The sequence below is a fragment of the Triticum dicoccoides genome, chromosome 7A (genome assembly GCF_002162155.2).
Source record: "Triticum dicoccoides isolate Atlit2015 ecotype Zavitan chromosome 7A, WEW_v2.0, whole genome shotgun sequence".
Classification (NCBI taxonomy): Eukaryota; Viridiplantae; Streptophyta; class Magnoliopsida; order Poales; family Poaceae; genus Triticum; species Triticum dicoccoides.
In genome coordinates this window covers 22,589,390-22,614,548 of record NC_041392.1, presented here as the reverse complement: position 1 = coordinate 22,614,548, position 25,159 = coordinate 22,589,390, and the positions used below count along the sequence as shown (strand labels likewise).

At 44.4% G+C, this 25,159-nt stretch overlaps 1 protein-coding gene across 1 annotated transcript; it reads right to left on the bottom strand.

Moving 5' to 3' along the window:
• Positions 1–2,393: 2,393 nt before the first annotated feature.
• Positions 2,394–4,474, bottom strand: LOC119334720 (chaperone protein ClpB1-like). Its single transcript, XM_037607260.1, has 6 exons — positions 4,045–4,474; positions 3,801–3,949; positions 3,369–3,706; positions 3,019–3,286; positions 2,741–2,938; positions 2,394–2,640 (listed from the first exon to the last, which is right to left on the bottom strand). Exons 1-6 carry the CDS (start codon positions 4,457–4,459, stop codon positions 2,485–2,487), a joined length of 1,524 nt encoding a protein of 507 aa, XP_037463157.1. The 5' UTR covers positions 4,460–4,474; the 3' UTR covers positions 2,394–2,484.
• Between the last annotated feature and the right edge of the window lie 20,685 nt (positions 4,475–25,159).

Below are 25,159 nucleotides of genomic sequence, written 5' to 3'. Positions count from 1 at the left end.
TCCACGTTAAAATCCTTGTGTCCTCTGTGCTGATTTGATCTTCGATGGTTATGTTGCCTATCGTATCTCTAACAACATTTACCGCCTCTTCCTCATGCATCCTAACGTCATGGCTAACATAAAGGTTCTGTCTTGCTTCCGGGTTCAGATCTTTTAGGTACACCACTGCCACCCCCTGAAAGACAACGTTAAAACGCCTAGGTGCAATCTCACATCTGACCACGCCCACGGTCATATCCTTCCTGACTAGCGCATCTACATCCTCCTCCAAAACCATGACCATCGCCCCCGCTGGGACCTCTACCTCGTCCTCCATCGGCTAAAATAATGTCACCCTATTCAAGTTTTGATTCATCATGAATTCCGTCACCACATTCCTGGTGCAAGTTCTCATCAATTCACAATTACCATAGAAGATTGGCAATTTCTCATACTTGACCTGGTACCACTCCTCCCCTCCATTTGTAATGTACACAAACCTAGTGATTATTTTGTTAACATTCATCTTTACACGAAGGCAAAACTCTCCTACTAAACCAGCTGACAACCTGATCTAAACCTCAAGTATCTCATCCATAGTCCTACATATGCCACATATGTTCTTTTCATGGATGAAATTATCCAGCAACATATGCACTTGCGCCCAGAAAAATATCTTCTCAAGGACTATCAATCTAGGATTCCGAAAATCCGTCATACTCTTCAATCAATAGAGCTTGGTTTTAAAAAGCCCCCATGAACATAGCTTTGTTCCAGTCCCCTAAACACTTGGATTTAATCGTAAAGAGGTTATCTTCAATCCTTCTCCAAATTACGTCTTATGCATGATTCCAAGCCAATCTTATGTTGAAGAACAACGCACTATGCTAAACCCCTCGTGTCTTGTGCACTTTCATGATCGCCAGCCACTTGGCCTGTTGCGGGAGTTCCATGACTTCATCTTCCCACACAAGGTCATTATTGTTCTCCTCATGCAGATGCAATCGGCCCAGTAGATCTTCAACAAAGTTCTTGCTCATTCCACTAGACTTTCTGCCATATCTGCCTTCAGTATCTCTAGCTCCATGGACGAAACAAACCTGTGGAACTTAGGAAGAGAGATCGACAATCAACGGGGAGAATCTCATAGTTGACTGAGGAAACTCTTGGTGACGTACGAGCACCCACAAAGGACAAAGAAAACCTAGGTTTTTTGCCACGGAAAAGAATTGCTATATGCTAAATGTAGTTTTCGCTAGTTTCCACCAGAGGACAACCTCATGCCCTTGAATGGAGTTTTCATCTGGTTTTATCCAATTAGCCGAGTAATTTTGCCTTCTTAAGGAGTGTGGACCATCCATTCTAGTGATCCAAGGGACATGATCCATCAATGCTAGTGGGCAATCTTTGTAACATTTTTCCATTTAAGGAGCAAAATCAAAGAACAAATGGGAGACCTGAATAGGCGCTCGAGGCCATGGACCTCTCAAAGCCTTGGGTCGGTGCCGTCGAGCTTCCACCCCCCACATCGGGTCCTCTCTCCACAACCTCGCTAAGATCGCTGCCACCATGCACATCGGTCGACATTGATTGAGCATGAGCTCCGAGGTAAGCAATGTATTGCCTGTTCTTCTTCTTCCAACTATTACACCAACATCTCAAAGTCTTATTCAAGTTTGCCACCTCCCCGAGCGAGTTTTCAGAGAGATGGCACAATTACAATGTGCCGCCGATGCATACCACCGACATGGCGGCCGCCAAATCGGGGAAGCGTCGGGGGCTCGGGGCTGAGGAGGGCGCGGCTGCTGGAGAGAGAAAATGAGTCACAAAGTCAGCTCAAGCCGAGGCTTAGTTTTCAAGTTGTCAGATGTATGCCCTTTTACGCCGAGTTTGGTATGGTAGTGTGGCTCTCGAGGCCATTGACCTCTAGCAGCCACATCTTGTCGCCACCGAGCTTTCACACCCTCGCCGGGTCATATCTCCACAACGTCCAAGCTCGATGTTGCCGTTCCAACCGGTCGACATTGATTGGGCACAAGCTCCCAGGTAAGCGATGTACTGACCGTCCTTCTTCTTCAAATATTACAATGGCATCTCAAATTCAGATAGGCTAATTCAAGCCCGCCACCTCCCCGAGCGAGGCCCAATGGCTGATTGTCAGAGAGATGACCGATGCGCACCTTTGACAAGGCGGACGCCAGGATGGGGGAGCATCGGTGGCTCCGGCTGAGGAGGGTGCGCCGGCTGAGAGGGAGAAAGGTTTCGACGTAGAAAATCAGAGTCAGCTCAAGCCGAGGCTTAGTTTTCATATAGAAGATCTAAACTCAGTAGCAGTCAGTCATAGAGGTTTTCCCTTTCCTCGGTGGGCACATCGTGAAGTACAAGTCCCACCAAGCAAGATTAATTAGCCGCAAACCTGGAACTTGTACTGACCGTTTTGTTACAGATACAGATATAGCACACAAAACTCATATCTGGCCACGTAGATCTGCCACCTCCGGCATGCTACTTCTGTACCTGGTATTTCAGCCCCTTATTATCGTCAGCGGCATCGATGGAGATGGTCGACCCTTGACATGCTTCTCCATTGACCAGCATGTCCACAAGAACTCTCGTCACATTTTTCTTCATCCACCTTTTAATAGGCCTTGCGCCATACACCTGCAATACATAGTACATGTATGCATCATAAGCAGGATATGTATACAAACAACTACGCAAATAAGTATGATTTGGCTTGGTAAAAATAACATGTACTTACCGTGTCATGTGCTTCTGACCAAATGACATCTAATGCGGCATCTGTTACAAGCAGAGAGATGCCCTTATAAGCTGCCGTATCAATGACCCTCTTCATCTGGATTCTTGTGATCTTCCTCAGTTCATCGTGTGAAAGCGGCTCAAACATCACAATTTCACTCAGTTTGTTGAGAAATTCAGGCTTAAAGCGTTTCTCGACCTGCATCATCAACAAGTAAATTTGTCAATCAGCAGGGTGCGCACCGGGACTTTACAAGGGACAGTTTGGGATACACATACCTGTTTCATGAGAAGATCTCGTGCAGTTTCCATGTTTTCTCCAGCCATTCTAGCTAACAGGTTCTCTGCTCCTAGAGCTGAGCTCATGATGATGATAGTGTTCTTGAAATTTACGTTGCGTCCTTTCCCATCAACCAGCATGCCATCATCAAGGAGTTGAATGAGAACCTTGAATATCGAGGGATGTGCCTTATCCGCCTCGTCAAAAAGAACAACGCTATACGGTTGGCTCCTGACTTTCTCGGTGAGTTGTCCATCTTCTTCATAGCTTCACAAAGTCAAATGAAAAAGTCAGACATGAGTAGGAATTTCAGAAAGAAATACAAGTCCAAAGTGTGTAGAAGCTAAACCTTCGAGGTCCTCCAATGAGACGTGACACAGAACCACTGTCGGCATATTCAGACATGTCAAAGCGGACTAATGTCTTCTCATTGTCAAACAACTTCTCCGCAAGTGCTTTCGCAAGCTCTGTCTTTCCAACACCAGCCGGGCCCAAAAAGAGGAAAGAGCCAATTGGTTGGCCATATTGATCAAAGCCGACCCTAGAACGTAGCACTTCTTGGGCAACCAAGTTAACCGCTTCAAACTGTCCAACAATCCTCTCATGCAATCTGTCTGCTAGGTGGCTCAACTTCTCTTCCTCTCTACCAAGTGTGGTGATCGGAATTTTAGTCCACCGGCTCACAACCTTCATATAACAATAGAACATGGCATATGAACATCACACGGAAACAAATGAAAACTACTCACACTGATACGATTGGCAAGGGATGTTAATTTACCTGGGCAATATGGCATGGACTAACGGTTAACTCCTCCAGTGCATTTGTAGTGTTAGTTTCCTTATTTTGAACTTCTTTTTGCTTATGCAACTTCACGGTAGTGCATGCCTCGTCCATCAAATCAATTGCTTTATCAGGAAACTGGCGACCTGACAAGAGTAAAATCCACAATTTCTTCAAGATGCACAGACCCAATATGAAAGTACATTAAATTAAATTCTTAACCACATGACGAATATACTACCTGTAATATAACGGGCGGCGAGCTGTGCGGCAGCAGCTAGAGCGTCGTTGCGAATCGTCAGTCCATGATGGTCTTGGTACCGGTGCTTCAACCCCTGGAGGATGGCAACGGTCGCCGGCACGCTCGGCTCCTCGACATCAACCCTTTGGAACCGCCGATCGAGCGCCGCATCCTTCTGAATGTGTCTGCGGTACTCTTCGGATGTGGTTGCGCCTATGCAACGGATGCGGCCACGGGCTAACGCCGGCTTGAGGATGTTGGCAGCGTCCCCGGTGCCGTCTCGGTCGCCAGCACCAACAATCATGTGCATCTCGTCTATGAAGAGGATGAGCTTGCCGCGGGCATCCTCCACCTGCTTGATGGCATCCTTCAAGCGCTGCTCAAACATGCCGCGCCACTGAGTCCCCGCGACCATCGCCCCGACGTCGAGCTCCGCCACGCGGGCCCCGGCGAGCGTGGCGGGGACCGCCCCAGCGGCAATGCGCTGGGCGAGGCCCTCCACGATGGCCGTCTTGCCGACGCCGGCCGCGCCGACGAGCGCGGTGCAGTTCTTGGTCCGGCCACAGAGGATGCAGATGACGCGGTCGATCTCGTCGTCGCGGCCGATGACCGGATCAGCCCCGGCGGGGTCCAAGGTCTTGAGGAAGGCCGGCCTGGAGGTGAAGAGGGACCTGAGCTCTTTCTCGTACAGCCTCAACGCGGTACAGGCCAATCCGACGGCAGTGACGGACAGTACTCTAATCATGGCCTTCTCCCCCTCCCCCATCTCTTTGGAAGTGATCGAAGACGAGGAGCGACCTGGTTTGAAGCTCGCTGGGTAGATTGATTCTATGGGAGGCTTAGCTACGACGACGGCAACCAATAAAAGGCTGGATTTGGTCGATTTCTTGGGCAGCACGCCACGCTGAGTCCCCGTGACTGGTCCCACCTAATTCTGTAGTCAAAATAATATGGCTAAATTAAATTTCAGAAAACAAATATGGCTAGTACTAGGAGTCGAGCGACCAGTCGTGCTCCCAGATCTGTCGACTCCCGGCCGTTTGATGAAATCCTTGGTCGTCCTTATCGCGTCGTCGCCCGATCATCTTGGAGGCTCACAAACGGCCATCTCCATCGCCATGCAGCATCATCGGCTGCCATCACAACACCGTCGATCATCATTGCAACTCAAAGCATGTACTTTTATTTTCTTTCTTTTGCTTCGCTGGTGAGCTGTAATACATTTATGACTTTGTGCTACTTCGAGACTTTTTAATAAGATGGTCGCATGCATCATTATGATGCAGATGCAGGGGGGGCACGCCTTCATTTCCAAAAAAAAGCACCCTCGGCGGCCTTTTCAACACGGTGCTCCCTTCACAACACCGGCTTGCAGCACACCACCGCAACACTCCCTTGTCATACCCGTCTCTGGCCTCACACCACCGGTGGACACAGTCGCGGCATCGCGCTCGCAGAAAATCCTATCGGCATCACACCACAATAGTGCCCCCTCGCCGTACTTGTTCCTGGCCTTCCAGCAATGGTTACCACTTGCAGCATCGCTTGCTTGTTTGGCACTCTGCTTGTAGCTTGCGACAGCGCCGCTAGCATCCCTGGAAGACCTTTGCAGGAGCGAGCAAGCACACTACCACTAGGCCTCGCAATAGCCCCAGCTGCCTCTGCTGCATACGCTGTTCGCACCAGCTGCCGGCCTAAAGGAACGCTTGCCTTGTTGCAGCAGCGTGCACTTGCCGGCCTAGCGAAACACCTGCCTTGTTGCAGCAGCGTGCATTTTCAGCACATGCATACCTTGCAGGGTGCCATGTTATGCAATGGCAGGCAGGGGTTACAGAGCATCGATGCTGAGAGTCAGACACGCGCGACCACGTAAAACGAGGGGTTGAACCGCAATGGTTGCGAGCTGTGGGAGAGAGAGATTTTGGGGTAAGACGCTGTGTTCAGAAGGAAGGCAGAAGCGTAAGGATATTGCTTATGTAGAAAATGAATATAACAACGGCCAAAACCAGGACTGTCAAAGAGGGGCTTGGCATTGAAAAGGCGGAATTACAATCCCTTTACAGGGTAAAGATCAGAAAACAAAAGGCTAAACAATCGAACCAGCCAAGATAAGATGGCACTTCGCTGTACAAAGGCCTAAATTAGTTCTGGCAAGCATCTTAAAGAAGAGCGACGTAGCTTCAGACAAGTTCAGCAGCTCCCGGTAATGTGGTGGTATCTTTTCCTTCAAGGAGTCTTCCGTTTCGCTCTTTCCAAATATTCCAGGCAACATACATAGTAGTAACAGCCTCAGTCCCTTTTTCCTTCTTTATCCGTGGCCATCTCAGCAGAGCAGCCCCACCATTTCTTCATGGATGTGAGTGGCCTGCAACACAATGTTGGACACTAGTTGTTGGGGCACAGCCTTTCTGCGCCGCCTGAGGCGTGCCGCTGCGGTGCCAGGTAGGCACTCTGCTCTTTTCTGTTGCTTCTTTGTGATTTGTGTGGTACATCTGCATGCAAGCAATGAGAGCCTCTTCAACGAAATATATTGGTTGTTCACGTTAGAAAAAACTAAAACCGCATTATATGCAATAGCTGAGTCAGGTGCAAGTTGTTGGTTGGAAAAATAAGAAAAAGAATTTGGCAAGTGATGATAGGCTGATTTGATGAGCGTGATATATTGGCGCTTAACATAATTAAGCTCCCATGACTTGTTCTCATGGGTTTGTAAACGATTATAGAAGAATATAAGATTTCTAGAAATTGAGACATATAAGTATACTAAGTGATTGCCAGACGACCGCGGCTGAGCCCCGCCACCTCCTCCATGCTTGCTGCCAACGACGCGGATGAGCCCCCAAACCTCATCACCATGCCCAGCTTTATCTCCTCCTCCCACTCCAATTCCTCCGTGGAAGCTCATTCCTGCAAGGATGTCGTCTCTGTCGCCCTCTTTCTTGACCTGACAGCGAGAGTCCAGTGGAAAGCATAAGGGGATACAGACGGGCAAGTCTTGGTGCAGTAGCCCGGTAAGGAAGCTAGCGTCGGGTGGCACGGCAGGATCACGCCACCGCCTCCAGCAGGTAGGCGTACGATTGATCGAAATCGCAGGGAGGCGTACCATCGATCAAAATCGTTGCCGCTGCCGCCTTCGCCTCTCATGTGCTCCTCCCACCGCTCGCATGCAAACCTCACCAAAAATGCACAATGAATAGATTGCTTGAAATGTGATTCCTGTAATGGATCATGACAATTGAATAGGTGAATATGGTTCACTGTACCAAAAGAATGTTAAACGGTTATAGTTACCGATGTATCAATAGAGTGGTTTGTTAGTTAAAAGAAACATACATAGAAATATAAGAAATGCAATATGTAATAAGTTAAAGTAACCAATTAGCATGGCAAAAATGTTGATGTTACAAACAGATACCAAGATGGGAATGCATGACACAAGGCACAGTGCCTTTATCTGTCAGATCTGAAATGCAAAGAAAACAAAAGTCAACTAGTAAATTTTCATCAAAGTAGTCATACATCCTGACAAAAAAATTGTGAAAGAAGTTGCATCCAAGAGTTATGATTTATAAGGCATAATTGCACAATTCTTTCCGACAAAATATTTATACATAAAAATGGTATGAGAAATGTTGCATTATTCACAACATGGTTAGAGTGCCATGGCTTCCAATGTTACAAATCAGTCGCAGCAAGAAACTTCTTGCTGACAAGGAGGTGATTTACTATTTTAATTTCATTTGACATTCACATAACAGAAGGTTGGTAAATATTACAAAACGCTTTCCCCTTAAACAATTTTGTTTCTTACAGGAAACATTTGATGACATAAGTCTTTTTTCGATTATGACTGTCATTTTTTTCTTGTTAGTCCTGATGACACCTTTCATTCCAACATCTTATCAAATTGTTGCAAAGAACTAATGATCTATAGCAGATACAGATCCATTAGAAGAATGTCGTTACCAGAAATTTGATTTCAGCATCTTATCAAATTATTGTTGGTCCTGACCAATGTTTTAAATAGCGGGCTATGGCATTTAGCGGCGACCCTTAAAAACAGCTATAGCTGGGCTATAGCGGGCTATAGCGGGGCTATAGCGGCAAATTGTACATGAAATCATTTAGCGGCAACACCCTCAAACAGCTATAGCGGGGCTATAGCCAGCTATTTAAAACTATGGTCCTGACCACACCTTTGTATAGTATTACCTTTCTTGCACATGAGACACTCTTATGTGTTTTGAAGTCGTAACTCGGAATGTCAACAACATTACCCTGTTTCAGTGTTTCCATACAAGAGAGTAGTAAATCCATATCAAATGCATCTGCAATTAGGACAGGAGCAGCATCAGTAACAAAGTCAGTGCACATCTCTTGCCAATAACAAAAGAGACATCAGGTTCTCATGAAACATGCATTGTACCTAGATGATCAAAGTTATAATCATGAACACATAGCGATTCCTCATTAGGAAGTCCATAATAAAATGACTCCTGTGACATTTGAGATAAAAATTCCTATTGCTTGAGAGCTTGTACCCATCGTATGATTAGAATAAAATTATAGCAAGGGATGTTGATAAAAAGTTGAATGCATAATTAATGACACTACACACTTATAAAACAGCAGAAATAAACTACTAGTGACTTTGTCAAGAAAGAATGGATGGTCCAAATATCATAAGAAGCGCAATCAGAGCTGTAATACACAAAACCTGAGTAACAACAACTATACACTGATCATATAGCTGATCGATGATCATTTTGCAAACAGTACTTTTACCTGAAGAAAGGAAGAAGGTTTGTTGTCATCATATAAAGGTTGTACTCCCTCCATCCGGAAATACTTGTCATCAAAATGAATAAAAGAATATGTATCTAGATGTATTTTAGTTCTAGATACATCTCTTTTTGTCCATTTTGATGACAAGTTTTTTAGGACGGAGGGAGTACCATGTAAGCGACTAAAATTCACTGAATTTCTGCTAACAAACAGAAAGAACAGAACCCATCGACTAATAACAAATGGTTCCTGGTGTCCATTCTCCAGGCCTGACGTCATTGATAGATCCAACTCGTGCAAACGGAGTGCTGGATGATGGACCCCAACCGCGGTAGCATTAAGCACTTCGTGTGTCGAGTACGTTTCCATCTGGTGTTCAACAAACTTGATATATATAAAGTAAAAGGGTAAAATTAGGATGTTAGAAAGCCACTTAGATCCACGTCTTGGTGCAAAAGAATTATTGAATGATTATACAAGCCTTTAAGATGAAGATCCCAAAAAGAAAATATCCATAAATGACAAGGCATTGTGATAAAATAATTGTCTTCTATAAATGTACCCTTCAAAAGTCAGAATAGAAGTGTGCGAAAACAGTTTGTTACTTTGTCCAGAAGAAAAACCTTCTTCCTTTCCTTAGACAATAGGCATACATTACCAGAGCTCGTGGCAAGACCATCGACTTATCGCACTATATCTTATCCTACTATCTCTATGGCAAAATCAAGGTCACCAACCAGCTCGCGATGTCATGTCCATCATGTCCAGAAAAAAATCGATTCCTTGTGAAGAGCGATGACGCACTGAATGAGGGTGCGATCGTCGCGAAGGTACGGCGGCGCCTCCAGCTCGCTCCTCTTCTTGAACTTGTTATGACCGTTGGCGGCGCCGATCGTGTCACTGGTGCAATCGAGCTCCATTGTCGCCGTACGCGAGGCTGAAGATCCGCCGACGTCCACCAGGCTGAACTCAATGGATGCCCTCACCCTGGCGGTGTTGTTCTTCTTCCTCCGTAAGGAGAGATACACGTCGACGTAGTCTCCGATAGCATGGGTGATTCCTCCTGGGTATACACGGCGACGTAGCGGAGGAGGGCACAAGCACAAGGCCTTTTCGTGCAGAAAATAGCGCAAGGCCACGCGGACACTATATATGAGCTGAACCTGGACTTTGGACTATTCTTTCGATTCACCTGTCATAGCGGATGGACTCAAAATAAATGTCACAGCGGATCCGAAACAGTCAAGTTTACTCCTGATTAGCGTTGGCAGCCTGCACCAGCTCTTTTCTTTTTGGCAAATCTTGTCTAAGTACATCTTCAACGCCATCCCCTAAACGGACAAACTATTTGTTCACGAACTGGTCCGGTCCAGTCAATGGACACTGATGCAGGATCTGGTCATCCAACCATTTCTTCTAAATGCCCGCCTCCATTTTTTTTCTCTATAAGACCGCAACACCAAAATTATATTACAGAAAATAGAACAATTCATCCATAAATAACATGCAACTATCCATAGTACAAAAACAGTTCAAATGTAAATATTACCATCTGAGATAACGGATATTTGTTAAGTTTTTTGAATTCGTCAATTCCAAATTCAACGATACTTGAGGCAGAATCGGCATATGTCGTCCCAAACATACTATCCCTTGAGCTTCATCTAACAATGTATGTGCATGAATGGTATGTCCTATGTCCTTTAGTACATCACGGCATCACATGCAGACTATACAACATGTAGAGCAACATTGAGTGAGTGAATTTACCAATATGTAGAGCAAGAAGAAGCAATACTTTTGATCTTCATGGTTGACGAGCCCAATGGACACATTGTCTCCACTCATTGAATCACACCGCAAAAAATCATGTCAGAGTTGCTACCATCGATGTGATATCGACTTCACACAACGTTCATGGATGACGTGTATGTCGTAGGACCCGAAACTTGTTAGCTACGGAGACGAAGCATGCACCCGCTGCCAAAAGATGGAGCCCCTTGAGTTCCTGCCTATAAAGTCCATAGCTATGGTCAACCACACATCACATAACAACTCATGCTCGCTCACTGAGTACCCCCCCCCCCCACATCGAATTACTCTATCCTCCCGGCATGGTGTCCGCTATGAAAATCATCGGCGGGGGGCAGATGGGGGCTGCGGATGTTCAAGGATGCCTGGGCAGCAATCGAAGAGGTACAGCAGCGTCTTTGGACAAGGAGGGTGCGGATGTAAAGCAGAGGCTGCGACCACCAAAGGCAAGGGCAAGAAGAAGCACGTCCCTGCAGTCCCTGCGACTGCGGGCAGTGCTACCACGTTAGAAGCAAGTGTGAAGTCCAGTCAACTCCAGGAGCCTAATAAACGTCCATGGGGACGAGTCAACCAACTAACGTACGCATTGGACCATCATGCGGCTTTTTTTGCGAGAAAACTTTCATTTTATTCATCTTTTATCATGGCAGTACAACGAACACTAAAAATAATAAAAATTACATCCAGATCCGTAGATCATCTAGCGACGACTACAATCACTGAAGCGAGCTGAAGGCGCGCCGCCGTCATCACCCCTCCCCTCGCCAGAGTCGGGCACAACTTGTTGTAGTAGACATTCGGGAAGTCGTCGTGCTAAGGCCCCGTAGGACCAGCGCACTAGAACAGCAATCATCGCTGATGAAAAATAACGTAGATCGAAAGGATCCAACCTGAAGACACACGAACTTAGACGAACCACAATCAGATCCGAGCAAATCCACCGAGGATAGATCCGTTGGAGACACACCTTCACACGCCCACCAACGATGCTACATGCATCACCAGAATGGGGACTAGGCGGGGAGACCTTTATTCCATTTTCAGGGAGCCGCCGCCGTCTCGTCTTTCTGAGTAGGACACAAACCCTAACAAATAATCTTGAAGGAACGACTAACAACGGAGCCCTCCCGCCGGCCCTTGCCAGGATCCACCGCGCCCCCATGGCTCTAGGGCCACCGGGAATGAGGCGGACCTGCAGCGGAGCCGGCGAAAGGCACGAACCCTAGCTTTTCTTGGACTTAGGCAAATACATGTATCAGCACGTATGATTAGGCAGGCAGGCAGCCCTCTTATTTTTCTTACTCCCTCCTTCCATCTATATAGGGCCTAATGCATTTTTCGAGGCTAACTTTGACCAAATGTTAGAGCAATAATATATGACATGCAACTTACACAAAGCACATCATCAAATTCGTATGTGAAAGGAGCTTTCAATGATATAATTTTCACATTATGCATGTCATGTAGTATTAATTTTATCAATAGTCAAAGGCGGTCTTGAAAAACGCATTAGGCCCTACTCCCTCCTTTTCGGTTTATAGGGCTTATCTCAAAATTTTAGTTTTTCCATTTTATAAGGCTCAATTTGGTTGTTTCTCATCACATGTTCAGATTCCAAGGTGCATTAAATCATTGCATGCAAGTATTAAGAGAAAATTGACCAATGCATGTAATTTATGCATGCATGCATTGCAATTAATGCATTGGTAAACATACTTTTTTGAGGAAAACAAGAGCATTAATTTGGTGCTTTTGCAAACTACAAAAAGTATTTCACCACTCACCATCTACCTTGGTTGGTGAGATTTTTAAATTGAGCCTTATAAACCGGAAAGGAGGGAGTATATAGATGGAAGGAGGGAGTAGCTTCGTCTACCCCAAGCTGGAACAACTATAGTCGAGTGCTAGCTGTGAATTGTTTTAGTATGTCGTATTAGCACACCAAATAATCTGGTGTCATCTTGAATCCTAGGCCATGTTTGGATCCATGGGTTAGAGTTAATTTGGGTTAGTTTCGTCTCAACTAACCCAAAAATATTCAAATAGGAGGGTTTGTTTGGGTTAGATGCAAAAGGGATCCTGCAAAGACTGGACTATTTTATATCCAAATTCTTTTGGCAAGGAGATGGTGAAAAGAAAACATACGTGTTGGCCAAATGGAGTGTGGTTTGTAGGTCAAAAGACCAAGGTGGCCTTGGAATTCATGACCTCGAAGTCAAGAATGAGGCCCTACTTAGTAAGTGGTTGTTTAAACTTCTTACTGAGGATGGTGTTTGACAAACCATGTTGTGCAACAAGTATCTAGGTCAAAAGGCGGTGTCTCGGGCATATTGGAAACCTGGTGACTCGCACTTTTAGGCTAGCCTAATGGCAACAAAAAAATATCTCTTTCGCTTTGGGTCTTTCACGATAAAGGACGGGTCGGAGATTCGTTTTTGGGAAGACATCTGGCTAGGCAATGCCAGTCTCCGAGAACAATATCCAGCCTTGTACAACATCACTCGTGATAAGAATAAAACTATTGCGCAGGTGCTCAGTTCATTCCCGCCCAATATTTTGTTTAAGCGGGATTTGATTGGCCCCCGTCTTATGTCATGGCATAATCTTTTATCCCGTCTGGATTTGATCAATTTTGACACAAGGTCGGGATGTGTTTCGCTGGAACCTTACTGCATCGGGATCTTTCACAGTAGACTCTATGTACCATGCGCTCACGCATTCTGAGGTACCAATGAGTAATAACAAGAAAATCTAGAAGTCAAAGATTCCACTAAAAGTTAAAATCTTCGTGTGGTATCTTCGTAGGTGAGTTGTTCTAACCAAAGACAACCTCGCACGGCGCAACTGACCAGGGAGTAAGAAGTGTTGTTTTTGCACTCATGAAGAGACAATCAAACACCTCTTTTTCCAATGCAAGTTTGCACGTTCTACATGGTCAGTCATCCAAATAGCGTCAAATTTGTGTCCGCCCACAAGTGTCGCCAATATTTTTGGTCATTGGTTGGATGGTATTCCAAATAGGTTGAAAACGCTAATAAGGGTGGGAGCGTATGCCTTACTATGGTTGCTTTGGCTATGTAGAAACGATTTGGTTTTCAATAACGAAAAAATGCTTCTTCTTTGCAGGTTATTTTCCGTTGTACGCACTCGCTTCATATGTGGTCTACGCTACAATGAGTGGAGTACCAACAGTTGTTCAAGGCGGTGTGTACGCGGTTGGAGCAGGTGGCTACGGAGGTTTTTACCCAACATGGGTGGCAGCATAATCTCCGGATCGGTCCACCACCCCTTTCGACATAGACATAGTGTCAGTCTATATGACTCTACTGTCGCCCATTTGTCGTCTTTTTTTCTTTCTTTTTATAAGACATTAGGTGATTGGCTGTGTGCATCTTAATTATGCAGGGCCAGGTGTTACTCTAAATGCTTTGTATCCTCTTGATGCTACTTTTTGAGATAATAAAAGCGCCCTTTATCGAAAAAAAGTTTAGGTTAGATGCATCTAACCCATCCAAAAAATCCAACCCACCCAAGAGGTGCTTATTTGGGTTAGTTCTTCTCGAGATCATAAAAATACATTTTTTTTCTCGCTCTCCCCGTAGCAGATCCCTCCCCACTTCCTCAAAGCTTCTCGTCCTCTCCCTCTCTTTCTCTGGCACCGCCCGTGAAGGCGCCTCGCCGTATCCGCGCTCCATCTAACCCCACCTCTTTGACTAGAGTTAGGGCGTGTTTGGATCGAGTCCTCAGCCTCATGCCTGGTAGTTTGCTGCTGCCTGGCGTGGACATGAGATTTTGAATTTTTCAGCCTGGCCAGGCTAGCCTGGCGATGATATGTTTGGTTGGTGCCTGACCTAGGCATAGCATCAAAGTCCTGTCAACACATTTAATGGTGCTATTGTTTATTTTATATGCAGCCAGGCTGCCGCTTAGCTCCCAGGCAGCACACCCAGGCGTCCCAGTTCGGTCGCCTGGCTCAGGCTAACTACAATGCCTGAAGTCCAGCCCAGGCTAATTACAGTACAGGAAGTTTAGGCCAGGCAAGCTTTATTTTTTCCAGGGCAGCAACCAAACAACCACTAGTCAGATCCAGGCACAATTCCAAGCCAGGCAATAATTCATGAGGATACAAACCAAACACACCCTTAATCTGATTCTAACCTTTAAATGAGTTAGAGTATCCAAACAGGACCCTAAGCTTGGCTGCTTCCTATCCCACTGTGAGAAAGCATATGCAATGACTTCTTCTCCATGAATGCTCCTTTTCTTTATGATACCATGTTTTTGCGCACTCTCCCTCGATATAAATAGATTGCACCAGTCGCTGGTTTTATTCAGGATGCGACACCTGCCAAAAGTCAATATCCAGTGCCCCAAAGAAAATAAAGGTGCAAACGATGTGGCCGGATTATAGGCCAATTCAATGGCAGGGACCTGTAAAGCTATGTTGCCATTGCCACATCGGTTCTCCGTATATACTTGTTGCCCAGTCACTAATTATTGTAGAGACTAGAGCTTCTGTACAACTGCAAACTGATACGCAAAAAGTGCACACTCATAGGTTTTCTCAAGTTCTGTTACTGAAATTTTCAACAAAATTTATGAAGAACAGAGCACTGCCCTAGTTTCATTAACATGAACCATGAGTCACACAGCAAAATTTCAATAGTTTCTCACTACGCAGAGTGCATATAATTATGATAGCCACACATATCCTCAAGCATGGGCTAGTTTGTGACTTAAGTTGATGCCGTGGCAAAACCATCCACATCAACATCTAATACTTCGCCAATATTCTCCCATCGCCATTCCGCAATCATCCACATCAACATCTAATACTTCGCCAATATTCTTCCCTATTTCTTCACCTGATTCCTTACTCATTGATCCCATGGGAATGCCGTAGATTCTTACCCAAATTGGTATTAATCTGAATTCATACTCATTCAGGGTCTTCTTTGGGTCAAAATTCTCCATCACTAGCAAGCTTTTGTTGCACATCCGGGGACCTCCATTGAGGGCTTATTTTTCTTCCCTGCCTCATCTCCGAAGGAGAAAAGGAATCTGTTCATGCCCAAGTCCTAGCATTCAATCCCATTGAAAGGGCACCAGATTCTTTCCAAGGTGTTCACCGGTGTGTCAATCCTCGCTGGTCTATCCGACATCACTTTGCCAAGAGCTTGTAGCTTCCCAGATCCTAGCTGGCTCGCATTCCTCCTTCCTAGCTTCACTCCCTTCTTCTCTGCCTCGGATAGGTGCAGAGATTTTAGTCTCCTTTGCACATACTCCATGGAACTGAAGCTTTCTGGCCTAGTTGTACAGGGCGATGCCCACACCGCCGCCGGGCCCCGTCCTAGCTCGGAGACCCCCTCCGCCTTCTCCTCCCGCCTTCTGCTAGGAAATAGATGCTTCTACGCGGCTAGTACTTTCAGGCAGGGGCATGCGAGTCGGATGACTACCCTTTATATCTTCTTTCAAATACGTGCGCCCGTCAGCTGAAATGGGCCATGATCAGTCCAGCCCATTTTACACCTTTTGCTTTTTTTCTATAAATTTGAACATAGTGTGTAAATTATGATATATTGTAAATACAAACGAAACTACTTAACTTTAAAATTGTACATGTATTACTTTCAAAATATTTATATATTTTAAAAATGTTTATGAATTACAAAAATGTTTGTACAATATAAAATAATAAAAGTATTTGTAAAATTAAAATTCAAAAATCTTATTTTAATTATATAAATATTTCAATAATTATACGCACATATGTATATTTGAATGTTCGTATAGTTAAAAACATTCATAATTAAAATTTAAGCCGTTGAAATGAATATTCAATCGTGTCTAAACATTTTAAATGTCCGCATTACCTGATATTTATATTTTTTTGGATTAATTGAAAATGTTGATTTAATAAACACTCTAAACATTCGCATTAACTAAACATTTTTATACAATACACTGGTTTACATTTAAATCTATTCTTTACTAATTCAGATCGGAGGGAGTACATACGTTTTACAAATATCTTTTATTCGTAATGCTAAATAATTTTTATATACACATGCTTATATTTAAATGTTTTTCATTTACTAATCACCATTTGTATGTATAATATTTAACACACTGATATTTAAACATAAATTTAGTACCTTTTTTAGGAGTACATAATTTTAGTACCTACATCAATCAACTATCTTAAAACAAAGTAGCGCGTGCAGCTCCGCACGCATACTAGTTCAATATATATTGATATCCATATTAGCTAGTACATCGTGAATGCTACAGTGGTATAGCTGTTGGAAATATTCCCTAGAGGCAATAATAAATTAGTTATTATTATATTTCCTTGTTCATGATCATCGTCTATTGTTCATGCTATAATTGTATTAACCGGAAATCGTAATACATGTGTAAATACATAGACTATAACATGTCCCTAGTAAGCCTCTAGTTGACTAGCTCGTTGATCAATAGATGGTCATGGTTTCCTGACCATGGACATTGGATGTCATTGATAACGGGATCACATCATTAGGAGCATGATGTGATGGACAAGACCCAATCCTAAGACTAGCACAAGATCGTGTAATTCGTATGCTAAAGTTTTTCTAATGTCAAGTATCGTTTCCTTGGACCATGAGATTGTGCAACTCCTGGATACCGTAGGAATGCTTTGGGTGTACCAAACGTCATAACGTAACTGGGTGGCTATAAAGGTGCACTGCGGGTATCTCCGAAAGTGTATGTTGGGTTGGCACGAATCGAGACTGGGATTTGTCACTCCGTGTAATGGAGAGGTATCTCTGGGCCCACTCGGTAGGACATCATCATAATGTGCACAATGTGACCAAGGAGTTGATCACGGGATGATGTATTACGGAACGAGTAAAGAGACTTGCCGATAACGAGATTGAACGAGGTATCGGGATACCGACGATCGAATCTCGGGCAAGTATCATACCGATAGACAAAGGGAATTGTATACGGGATTGATTGAATCCTTGACATCGTGGTTCATCCGATGAGATCATCGTGGAACATGTGGGAGCCAACATGGGTATCCAGATCCCGCTGTTGGTTATTGGCCGAAGAGTTGTCTCGGTCATGTCTACATGGTTCCCGAACCCGTAGGGTCTACACACTTAAGGTTCGATGACGCTAGGGTTATAGGAAAAGTATGTACGTGGTTACCGAATGTTGTTCGAAGTCCCGGATGAGATCCCGGACGTCACGAGGAGTTCCGGAATGGTCCGGAGGTAAAGATTTATATATGGTAAGTCCCGTTTTGGTCACCGGAAAAGTTTCGGGTGCTATCGGTAACGTACCGGGACCACCGGGAGGGTCCCGGGGGTCCACCAGCCCCAGAAGGCTGCGTGGGCCAAGTGTGGGAGGGGACCAGCCCTAGGTAGGCAGGTGCCCCCCACCAAGGCCCAAGGCGCAAGGAGAGTGGGAGGGGCAAACCCTAGGTCCAGATGGGCCTTAAGGCCCACCCTAGGGCGCCCCCCCCTCTCTCCCTCTCCCCTCTAGCCGCCACCCTAGATGGGATCTAGGGCTGTCGCCCCCCTTGGGGAGGGAACCCTAGAAGGGGCGCAACCCCTCCCCTCCCCCTATATATACTTGAGGTATGGGGCTGCCCAACACATGTGATTTGATCTCTCTCTTGGCGCGGCCCTACCTCTCTCCCTCCTCGTCTCTTGTAGTGCTTGGCGAAGCCCTGCTGGAGTACTGCGCTCCTCCACCATTACCACGTCGTTGTGCTGCTGCTGGACAGAGTCTTTCCCAACCTCTCCCTCTCTCCTTGCTGGATCAAGGCGTGGGAGACGTCACCGGGTTGTACGTGTGTTGAACGCGGCGGCGCCGTTGTTCGACGCTTAGATCGGAATCGACCGTGATCTGAATCGCTGCGTGTACGACTCCACCAACCGCGTTCTTGTAACGCTTCCGCGTTGTGATCTTCAAGGGTATGAAGATGCACTCCTCTCTCTCGTTGCTAGTCTCTCCATAGATTGATCTTGGTGACATGTAGGAATTTTTTTGAATTTCTGCTACGATCCCCAACAGTGGCATCATGAGCTAGGTCTATGCATAGTTTCTATGCACGAGTAGAAAACAAAGCAGTTGTGAGCGATGATTTGTTCAATTTGCTTACCGTTACTAGTCTTATCTTGATTCGGCAGCATCGTGGGATGAAGCGGCCCGGACCGACCTTACACGTACACTTACGTGAGACTGGTTCCACTGACTGACATGCACTAGTTGCATAAGGTGGTTGGCGGGTGTCTATCTCTCCCACTTTAGTCGGATCGGATTCGATGAAAAGGGTCCTTATGAAGGGTAAATAGCAATTGGCATATCATGTTGTGGTTTTGGCGTAGGTAAGAAACGTTCTTGCTAGAAACCTATAGCAGCCACGTAAAAACTTGCAACAACAATTAGAGGACGTCTAACTTGTTTTTGCAGCATATGTCGTGTGATGTGATATGGCCAAAAGGATGTGATGAATGATATGTGTGATGTATGAGATTGATCATGTTCTTGTAATAGGAATCACGACTTGCATGTCGATGAGTATGACAACCGGCAGGAGCCATAGGAGTTGTCTTAATTTATTTATGACTTGTGTGTCAACATAAATGGCATGTAATTACTTTACTTTATTGCTAACCGTTGGCCATAGTAGTAGAAGTAATAGTTGGCGAGACAACTTCATGAAGACACGATGATGGAGATCATGATGATGGAGGTCATGGTGTCATGTCGGTGACAATGATGATCATGGCGCCCCGAAGATGGAGATTAAAAGGAGCAAAATGATATTGGCCATATCATTGTCACTATTTGATTGCATGTGATGTTTATCATGTTTTACATCTTATTTGCTTAGAACGACAGTAGCATAAATAAGATGATCCCTCGCCATAATTTCAAGAAAGTGTTCTCCCTAACTGTGCACCGTTGCTAAGGTCCGTTGTTCCGAAGCACCACGTGATGATTGGGTGTGATAGGTTCTAATGTTCGCATACAACGGGTGTAAGCCAGATTTACACACATAATACACTTAGGTTAACTTGACGAGCCTAGCATATACAGACATGGCCTCGGAACACGGAAGACCGAAAGGTCGAACATGAGTCGTATAGTGGATACGACCAACATGAAGATGTTCACCGATGATGACTAGTCCGTCTCACGTGATGATCGGACACTGCCTAGTTGACTCGGATCATGTATCACTTAGATGACTAGAGGGATGTCTATCTAAGTGGGAGTTCATTGAATAATTTGATTAGATGAAGTTAATTATCATGAACATAGTCAAAAGGTCTTTGCATAATATGTCGTAGCTCACGCTTTGGTTCTACTGTTTTAGATATGTTCCTAGAGAAAATTTAGTTGAGAGTTGACAGTAGCAATTATGCGGACTGGGTCCGTAAACTGAGGATTGTCCTCGTTGCTGCACAAAAGGGCTATGTCCTTAATGCACCGCTCAGTGCGTTGAACCTCGAGCGTCGTCTGTAGATGTTGGGAAACATCTGACATACACGTTTTGATGACTACGTGATAGTTCAGTGCGTAATACTAACGGTTTAGAATTGTGGCACCAAAGACGGTTTTGAAACGTCGCAGAATATATGAGATGTTCCAAAGACTGAAATTGGAATTTCAGACTAGTGCCCACGTCAAGAGGTATGAGACCTCTGACAAGTTTCTTAAGCCTGCGAACTAAGGGAGAAAAGCTCAATCGTTGAGCATGTGCTCAGATTGTCTGAGTACTACAATCGCTTGAATCGAGTGGGAGTTAATCTTCCAGATGAAATAGTGATGATTCTCCATAGTCACTGCCACCAAGCTATTGGAGCTTCGTGATGAACTATAACATATAAGGGATAGACATGATGATCCTTGAGCAACTCGCGATGTTTGACACCGCGAAAGTAGAAATCAAGTAGGAGCATCAATTGTTGATGGTTAAACCACTAGTTTCAAGAAGGGCAAGGGAAAAAATGGATACTTCATGAGACGGCAAATCAGTTGCTGCTCTAGTGAAGAAACCCAAGGTTGAACCAAACCCGAGATTAAGTGCTTCTGTAATGAGGGAACGGTCACTGAAGCAGAACTACCCTAGATACTTGGTAGATGAGAAGGCTGGCAAGGTTGACAGAAGTATTTTGGAAATACGTTATATTAATGCGTACTTTACTAGTACTCCTAGTAGCACCATGGTATTAAAATACCAGTTCAGTTGCTAAGTGTTAGTAACTCGAAATAAAAGGCTACAGAATAAACGGAGACTAGCTGAAGGTGAGATGACGATATGTGTTGGAAGTATTTCCAAGGTTGATATGATCAAGCATCACATGCTCCCTCTACCATCGAGATTGATGTTAAACCTAAATAATTGTTATTTGGTGTTTGCGTTGAGCATAGACATGATTGGATTATGTTTATCGCAATATGGTTATTCATTTAAGGAGAATAATAGTTACTTTGTTTATTTGAATAATACCTTCAATGGTCTTGCACCTAAAATGAATGGTTCATTGAACCTCGATCGTCGTGATACACATGTTCATGCCAAAAGATATAAGATAGTAATGATAGTACCACATACTTGTGGCACTGCCATTTGAGTCATATTGGTATAAAACGCGTGAAGAAGCTCCATGTTGATGGATCTTTGGACTCACTCATTTTGAAAAGATTGAGACATGCGAACCATGTCTATTGGTAGATGTGCATGAAGAAACTCCATGCAGATGGATCATTTGGACTCACTTGATTTTGAATCACTTGAGACATGCAAATCATACCACATGGGCAAGATGACTGAAAGGCCTCGTTTTCAGTAAGATGGAACAAGAAAGCAACTTGTTGAAAGTAATACATTTTGATGTGTGCAGTCCAATGAGTGCTGAGGCACGCAGTGGATATCGTTATGTTCTTACTTCACAGATTATTTGAGTAGATGTTGAGTATATTTACTTGATGAAACACAAGTCTGAATTATTGAAAGGTTTAAGTAATTTCAGAGTGAAGTTGAAGATCGTCGTGACAAGATGATAAAATGTCTATGATATGATCATAGAGATGAATATCTGAGTTACGAGTTTGACACACAATTAAGACATTGTGGAAATTATTTCACAAATAATACCGCCTGGACCACCATAGTGTGATGGTGTGTCCGAACATCATAATTGCACCCTATTGGATATGGTGCATACCATGATGTCTCTTATCAAATTACCACTATCGTTTATGGGTTAGGCATTAGAGACAACCGCATTCACTTTAAATAGGGCACCACATAATTTCGTTAAGACGACACCGTATGAACTATAGGTTTAGAGAAACCTAAGTTGTCGTTTCTTAAAAGTTTGGGGCTGCGATGCTTATGTGAAAAAGTTTCAGGCTGATAAGCTCGAACCCAAAGCGGATAAATGCATCTTCATAGAATACCCAAAAATAGTTGGGTATGCCTCCTATTTCAGATCCGGAAGCAAAAATGATTGTTTCTAGAAACGGGTCCTTTCTCGAGGAAAAGTTTCTCTCGAAAGAATTGAGTGGGAGGATGGTGGAGACTTGATGAGGTTATTGAACCGTCACTTCAACTAGTGTGTAGCAGGGCACATGAAGTTGTTCCTGTGGTACCTACACCAATTGAAGTGGAAGCTTATGATAATGATCATGAAACTTTGGATCAAGTCACTACCAAACCTCATAGGTCGACAAGGATGTGCACTACTTCAAAGTGGTACGTAATCCTGTCTTGAAAGTCATGTTGCTAGACAACAATGAACCTACGAGCTATGGAGAAGCGATGGTGGGCCCGGATTCCGACGAATGGCTCGAGGCCATAAAATCCGAGAAAGGATCCATGTATAAAAACCAAAGTATAGACTTTGAAAGAACTACTTAATAGTCGTAAGGCTGTTAGGTGCAGATGGATTTTAAAAGGAAGACAGACAATGATGGTAAGTGTCACCATTAAGAAAGCTCGACTTGTCGTTTAAGATGTTTCCCGACAAGTTCAAGGAGTTGACTACGATGAGACTTTCTCACTCATAGCGATGCTAAGAGTCTGTTAGAATTATGTTAGCAGTTACTGCGTTATTTATGAAATCTTGCAGATAGGATGTCAAAACATTGTTTCCTCGACATTTTTCTTGAGAAAAGGTTGTATGTGATACAACCAGAAGGTTTTGTCAATCCTGAAAGATGCTGACAAGTATGCAAAGCTCCAGCAATCCTTCTAAGGACTGGAGTAAGCATCTCGGAGTTGGAATGTACGCTTTGATGAGATGATCAAAGATTTTGGGTTTATACAAAGTTTATGAGAAACTTGTATTTCGAAAGAAGTGAGTGAGAGCGCTATAGAATTTCTGATGAGTATATGTTGTTGACTATTGTTGATCAGAAATGATGTAGAGTTTCTGGAAAGCATATAGGGTTATTTGAAAAGTGGTTTTCAATGGAAAACCTGGATTAAGCTATTTGAACATTGAGCATCAAGATCTATAAGGATATATCAAAATCGCTTGATAGTGCTTTCAAATGAACACATACCATGACAAGATTTTGAAGGAGTTCAAAATAGATTGGCGAAGAAGGAGTTCTTGGCTGTGTTATAAGGTATGAGTATTGAGTAAAGACTCAAGACCTGACCACGGCAGAATAGAGAGAAAGGACGAAGGTCGTCCCCTATGCTTTATACGTAGGCTCTAAAGTATGCTATGTTGTGTACCGCACCTGAAGGGGTACAAGTGTGATCTAGGAATGGATCACAGGACAACGGTCAAGGTTATCCTTAGTAACTGGTGGACTAAGGAATTTTCTCGATTATGGAGGTGGTAAAAGAGTTTGTCGTAAAGGGTTACGCCGATGCAATCTTTGACACTAATATGGATGATTCTGAGTAGTAAACCGGATTCGTATAGTAGAATAGTTATTTGGAATAGCTTCAAATAGAGCGTGGTAGCTGCATCTACAAGATGACATAGAGATGTGTAAAGCACACACGGATCTGAAAGGTTCAGACCCGTTGACTATAACATCTCTCACAAGCATAACATGAACAAACCCAGAACTCATTGAGTGTTAATCACATGGTAATGTGAACTAGATTATTGACTCTAGTAAACTCTTTAGGCGTTAGTCACATGGGGATGTGACTTTGAGTGTTAATCACATAGCGATGTGAACTGGATTATTGACTCTAGTGCAAGTGGGAGACTGTTGGAAATATGCCCTAGAGGCAATAATAAAGTAGTTATTATTATATTTCCTTATTCATGATAATCGTCTATTGTTCATGCTATAATTGTGTTAACCGGAAACCGTAATACATGTGTGAATACATAGACCACAACATGTCCCTAGTAAGCCTTTAGTTGACTAGCTCGTTTATCAATAGATGGTCATGGTTTCCTGACCATGGACATTGGATGTCGTTGATAACGGGATCACATCATTAGGAGAATGATGTGATGGACAAGACCCAATCCTAAGCCTAGCACAAGATCGTGTATTTCGTATGCTAAAGCTTTTCTAATGTCAAGTATCGTTTCCTTAGACCATGAGATTGTGCAACTCCCGGATACCGTAGGAATGCTTTGGGTGTACCAAACGTCACAACGTAACTGGGTGGCTATAAAGGTGCACTGCGGGTATCTCCAAAAGTGTCTGTTGAGTTGGCACGAATCGAGACTGGGATTTGTCACTTCGTGTAACAGAGAGGTATCTCTGGGCCCACTCGGTAGGACATCATCATAATATGCACAATGTGACCAAGGAGTTGATCACAGGATGATGTATTACGGAACGAGTAAAGAGACTTGCCGGTAACGAGATTGAACGAGGTATCGGGATACCGACGATCGAATCTCGGGCAAGTATCATACCGATAGACAAAGGGAATTGTATACGAGATTGATTGAATCCTTGACATCGTGGTTCATCCGATGAGATCATCATGGAACATGTGGGAGCCAACATGGGTATCTAGATCCCGTTGTTGGTTATTGGCCGAAGAGTTGTCTCGGTCATGTCTACATGGTTCCCGAACCCGTAGGGTCTACACACTTAAGGTTCGATGACGCTAGGGTTATAGGGAAAGTATGTACGTGGTTACCAAATGTTGTTCGGAGTCCCGGATGAGATCCCGGACGTCACGAGGAGTTCCGGAATGGTCTGGAGGTAAAGATTTATATATGGGAAGTCCCGTTTTGGTCACCGGAAAAGTTTCGGGTGCTATCCGTAACGTACCGGGACCACCGGGAGGGTCCCGGGGTCCACCAGGTGGGGCCACCAGCCCCAGAAGGCTGCGTGGGCCAAGTATGGGAGGGGACCAGCCCCAGGTAGGCTGGTGCACCCCCCCCCCACCAAGGCCCAAGGCGCAAGGAGAGTGGGAAGGGGCAAACCCTTGGTCCAGATGGGCCTTAAGGCCCACCCTAGGGCGCCCCCCTCTCTCCCTCTCCCCTCTAGCCGCCACCCTAGATGGGATCTAGGGCTG